General features: G+C 40.9%; 1 protein-coding gene across 1 annotated transcript in view; it reads left to right on the top strand.

Annotated features, from left to right (window-relative positions):
- BACH1 (BTB domain and CNC homolog 1) overlaps positions 1-3,679 on the top strand; it is a 44,337-nt gene extending 40,658 nt beyond the window's left edge. The window contains 2 exon segments of the mRNA XM_080812271.1: positions 3-240; positions 243-3,679. Coding sequence (XP_080668397.1) covers positions 3-240; positions 243-301 — 297 coding nt within the window. The 3' untranslated portion in view covers positions 302-3,679.
- Positions 3,680-5,237: the final 1,558 nt, after the last annotated feature.

Below are 5,237 nucleotides of genomic sequence, written 5' to 3'. Positions count from 1 at the left end.
ATTGCCCGCTCTCGCTTTTAATTTCTGAAAAAGAAAAAAGTACTCCTGATGGTGAACGTGTGTTACCGTCCCTTTTGAGTTTACCCAAGGGGCCCCCAGCAGGGCCACCCACCCGCGAACCAAGCGCTTGCCATCCCAGTGCACAGAGCGGCGGGGCGGCGGGCTGTGCGCCCGGCCAGGAGCCCCGGGCCGCTGCCAGCACTGCGCCTGAACAGGCCGGGCTCGGAGAACCGTGCCAGCCGGGGGAGGAATCTCTGATTTCTGCCAGCAGATGACGGATAAATGTACTACTGATGAGTAACCTTGCATTCACGTCCTTCACACCACTCATTTTCTATTGCAGTTTCGATGTCTTAAATGCATAATATGGCTTCTGTCTCTTAACGATATTGTTTTTTGCCCCTGGTAGTTTGCTGTTAAGGGAATTCCTCTGCAGTCAATCCTGATTTTTCTCTGATTTCCATGAGATGCAGAAAGTACATGCCTCCTGGATCCCGAAAAACCACCTGTGAAAAAGCAGGCTTTAAAAGCTCATGTTATTAAGAATAGTAACTGTGAGTAGTAACTTCCCAGTACGCAAAATAAATTTGAGAATGAAAGCAGCGTATCAAACAACCGTCTTACAGCCTGAAATGTCTGCAGGGTTCCTGCTGAAGAAGGAGCCCGCAAAAGTGTTGTAATCTGACCTTTCTGCACTACACTGGGTTTAACAGAATATGCCTCCCCGAGTCATGCTGTTGGAGCTCAGTTCTGCCTCGAAGTCAACTAACTGAGAAAAACTCGTGTAGAATCACAGTGTGAGAACGACACTGTCTTGCCTGAATCCTGGAGCTCTGCTCTTCTCCCACTGAAACCAGGGATTGGTTGGCCCACACCACAACTGCTAACTTCTGCTGGGAGTAGGTAGGAGACAGCAGCATGCGGGTGGCCTGAGGCAGAGGCTCCTGCTCTCCCTCGGTGTCAGCTTCAGAAATTCTGTCCGTGTCGCCAGGAGAAGGGTTGTGCTCCCTCCTTCCTTCTCTGCAGTCTGTACCACATCTGGGCCCATGACGAACATCCTGACGTTCTCCTTTTAGAAGAAATCGGACTTGGGATACAGTGGCATGAGGGATGCGTTGGCAGCATTGTTGTAGCCCCCCTAGACTCCCGGAGAGCTTTCCAGAATCCAAGGCTGGTGGTCTTCCCAGCACAGGTCACCCATGCGTCTCTCCAGCACGGGGAAGTTCGACTGCTGACATTGTCCTGACAGTGTCCTGCTGACATTGATCAGGAGCAGCAGTTTGTTTTTCCTCCTGTTTTTGAAGGTCGGTGGTTTGCTTGTATAAAGCATTATTGTAGATAAAAATGTATCTGCAAACATAAAGGTTTGTGAAATAGGATGAAACTCAATCTTGTTCCATTTTGGGTTTGAATTTGGGAACCAGATTTAATCTTTCTTCCCCAAATCTGGTATATAAGGGCACACCAGTCATTTTGACTTGGGCATTTTGTAATCGGTCCTTGTGTTCATTCAGTCCTGTTTGAAAATAAAGTTTTTATAATCTCAGCACGTACCCCGTAACATTTTGCAGTGGTTCTTGGCCATTCTGATGTTACAGGCTTGTTTGAGAGTCAAATAGACCTATAGATTATGAACCTTCTCAACAATTTTTTTAAAAAAATTGCATATATTCACATAGGCAGAAGCATTTGCAGAGCCGAGTTTTAAAGGGTACACTGGAATAATTGATCATGTTTGGACTGGAAAGTACTGAATTTCACCGAGATCAGATACCGACAGGCTTTAACTGCTTGCATCCTGAGTCTAGTGAAGGACCTGGGTAGCTGACGTGGGAGACGAGCATCCATCCTGCGGGAGGGAGTCTGGAGCAAGTAGACATTTGTCCTGACAGCTTATGGGGACCAGACTTAATACTTCCAAGTAATTTCGTCAAATGTTTATCCTTTTCAATGGGGAGGTGGGTGGTTGGGGGAGATATTGCTAGTATATTTTCAGTGGTTGTATGTTATCTCTGTTATTGACTAAGTTGTAAGAGAAAACTAGTTGGGCTTGCTTATTTTCTAGAGGCTTTTATAATTACCCTTAAGAACTTGTCAGGGAGAGTAATTCTATGATAATGCATCCCATGCTACAAAAGACTTGTGTGTGTATACCCTATCTATATAATATCCCCATGTAGCTATTTCTTTGATACTTGTAATTTTAAATTTTAACTTCAAAATATAAAATAATATAAAAACTTTTCTGGTTTACAAAATGTAAAATCTTATACAAACCAGTGGAATCCTTGATTTCCTACCTCAGTGTACACTCAGCTGTTTGTCATATCAGTTTGTGTATGTGCAAATGTCACATAACCTTTTGCTTTAACTGCTACTGTAAATAACTGCTTTGAAAGGTTACTTAATATTTTATGATACAACCCAGTTGTCTCCAGAATTTAAATATGATTTTTAAGATACTTGGTTTAAATTTCTCTCTACATATAAACAGTTCAGCATTAGGGGTTTATTTTAATGATATTCTGATTATTGGCCAAGTGTAATATTTTGTAAAACATAGCATTACTTTTAATAGCCAGCATGTAATACAAGTAACTACACTACCTCATACCTACATGATTTTCAAATTGTAATACAGAGGGACAGAGAGAGAAAAAGATTTTATCTTTGTTTTTCGGCCATAAGGTGGGGAAGTTTTCTATATATTGCATAGCATTACACATTTATGCCTATTTTAACATTAACTTCTAAAGAAGTTTTTTCTAAGAAAGTTTGTTTTGATTTGTTTTTTTTTTTTTAAGGCTGCCGAAGAGGACAAATGACAGGATTATGTATATACAGTGTATATCTTTTCCTTCATGCAGAATTTTGGAAAGGTTGTTTTCAGTTTGTATATGGCATATTTACGTGATCATTGTTCCTTATTTTATTAATTGGCCTTCTCAGTGCTTGATGATTTTCAAGACAGTTATGTCTGACTCAGTAAAGTAACATTACCTTAAAATTGCTCTCATTGTTTGAATTCTACAGCTATAGCAAATAATCTGTTAAATTGTTACATCCAGATCAAATACGGTTATAAATTAAATCTTGGTTCTCCATCTGTAAATTTAATAACATAATTTACTGTAGCTTAATGCTTAACCAGTTTTCAATAAGGAGTTAAATGTATTTGATGCAGTAGACGATACAGGTTGCATGTGGACACTTAGCCACATTAACAACTTGGGAAAAAAAGATCAAACAAATGGCAATGCTATAATGAATTCTCAGGTGAACTTTTTTCAGTTTTGAAACATCTATTTTGAATCTGTAAATATTTTAAGTGTTTTATTAGGCATGTAATAAACTATTCTTTGAGATCTATTGGGCAGTTTGAAAATTTAAAGCCATAATGGTAAAAGTTGGCGTTCTGATGGTGAAATAAACGGAAATAATAACATCTATTGATTTTTTTGTATCTTTCACAATATAATTTTCTAATAATGCAATAAAACCATTAAATTTATATATCCATATCCTGTTAAGGTCATGATTCATTAAAAGGCAACTTTTATAGTATTTAATTTACATTCTTCTTCAATGTGCTTATCCAAATGTAGCAAAACCATAAATGTTAGATATTGGTTGATAAATTGACAGATAATAAAATTATCTAAAATTGCCTCTAATTGAATACAGTTGTACATTCCATTTCCATTTTCTCACCTTTCGTGTGAATTTACTAATTTTACACTTTTGGTCCAAATCAGTATGACTTACAGAATTTGTATGAGATAATCTTTCATTGTTTATTATGCTTGAAAAAAAATATTCCCAGAACTCAGATAGTTAAGGAAACACAGATTTTAGCCTGATTACTGATTTACTTAATATCCATCTTCAGATAGAGTTATAGCGTTTTTTTTAAGGGTTGTTAGGGCTTCTAAGGGGGTACTATATTTGTCCTTAATTTTATCTGTCATCCATCTATCTATCTATCTATCTATCACCTATTAAGTAGGCTTCATGCCCAGCACAGACCCCAATGTGGAGCTTGAACTCATGACCCTGAGCTCAAGACCTGAGCTGAGACCAAAAGTCATTTGCTTAATCAACTGAGGCACCCAGGAGCCTGATCCTCTTAATTTTTAAAGATTTAACTGCTGAGTCACCACTACTAGGTTCCATTCAGCTTCTAATCAGGCCTTGTAATCAAGCTTTGAGCAGCTGCTCAGAGCTATTGGCGGTCTAGAGCATGGTCTGGACCATTTGAGAAATAGAAAGATGGTGGGTGAAGTCCACATTGCTGATGGAGGCCAGGTTGTAAGACAGCTTTATAGCCGCTTTGCCCAGTGAATTTTTGCTAAAAGCAAACTCTGAAATTAGGCAGATTTGCAGTGTTGAGGCCTGAGAAAGCTGCCTCCGAGGGATAGTTTCTCCTTTATGTGGACTTAAGCTCTGTAGTGTCAACTGTAGACAAGCCACGTGCACCCAACACTAGTCCCGCCACCATTCCTTCCTTGGGCCTGAACACAAAATGTCACTTGGGGCAGTGGATGTAGTGCGGGTGACACTGGCCTGGCACTACTGGTCAAGAGCTAGAACCTCGCTAGCACTCTCTGGTGCCTTGGACTCTAGCTGCCTTGAAACAGCTGGAAGAAGCACATGTTCTTCCCAGGTTTGCCTAAAAGCCCGGCGCAGAGTGCTTTCCGCCCTGGAAACTGCAGCAGTGGTGCCTGGAGGTTGCCTGCTGGGCTGAGGGCCTGCTGCTTGCAGCTTGATTTAACTGATGCCACATTGCACTCACTTGCTAAGGCTCCTGCAGTCCACCGAAGGGAGCCTTATTGGGGATATTCCGTCCAATTGAATTTAAGTTCTCAGGTAGTAGATTTTAGAAAGTGGGCATTGACAGACCAGCATTGGGGGGAAACTGATACAAGGAATCTCTCCATCTGCTTTCCATATCTCAGAAACCTCTGAGTGTGGACCATAGCTTTTGGGCGTGCTACGCACTGTGTTCTGGGAGTAGAACTTTGCCTGGGATAACTGCGCGAATGGCTGGAGATTGGCTGACTTTCAAAACAGGTGGTACAAATGCTATGGTGCACTTGTGTGTCTCGTTATTAACTCTGAGTCACTTTAGACTCTTGGCACTGGGTCAGTAAACTGAGTCCCTGAAGGAATGACACTTTCTATGACGGGTGACCCACTCCTCTACTGAGGTCTTCATGCTTTGGCTTAAAGGCTTACTC

Source organism: Martes martes (genome assembly GCF_963455335.1).
Source record: "Martes martes genome assembly, chromosome: 1".
NCBI lineage: Eukaryota > Metazoa > Chordata > Mammalia > Carnivora > Mustelidae > Martes > Martes martes.
Note: the sequence above shows the minus strand (reverse complement) of the source record. Positions and strands in the feature narration are given on the sequence as shown.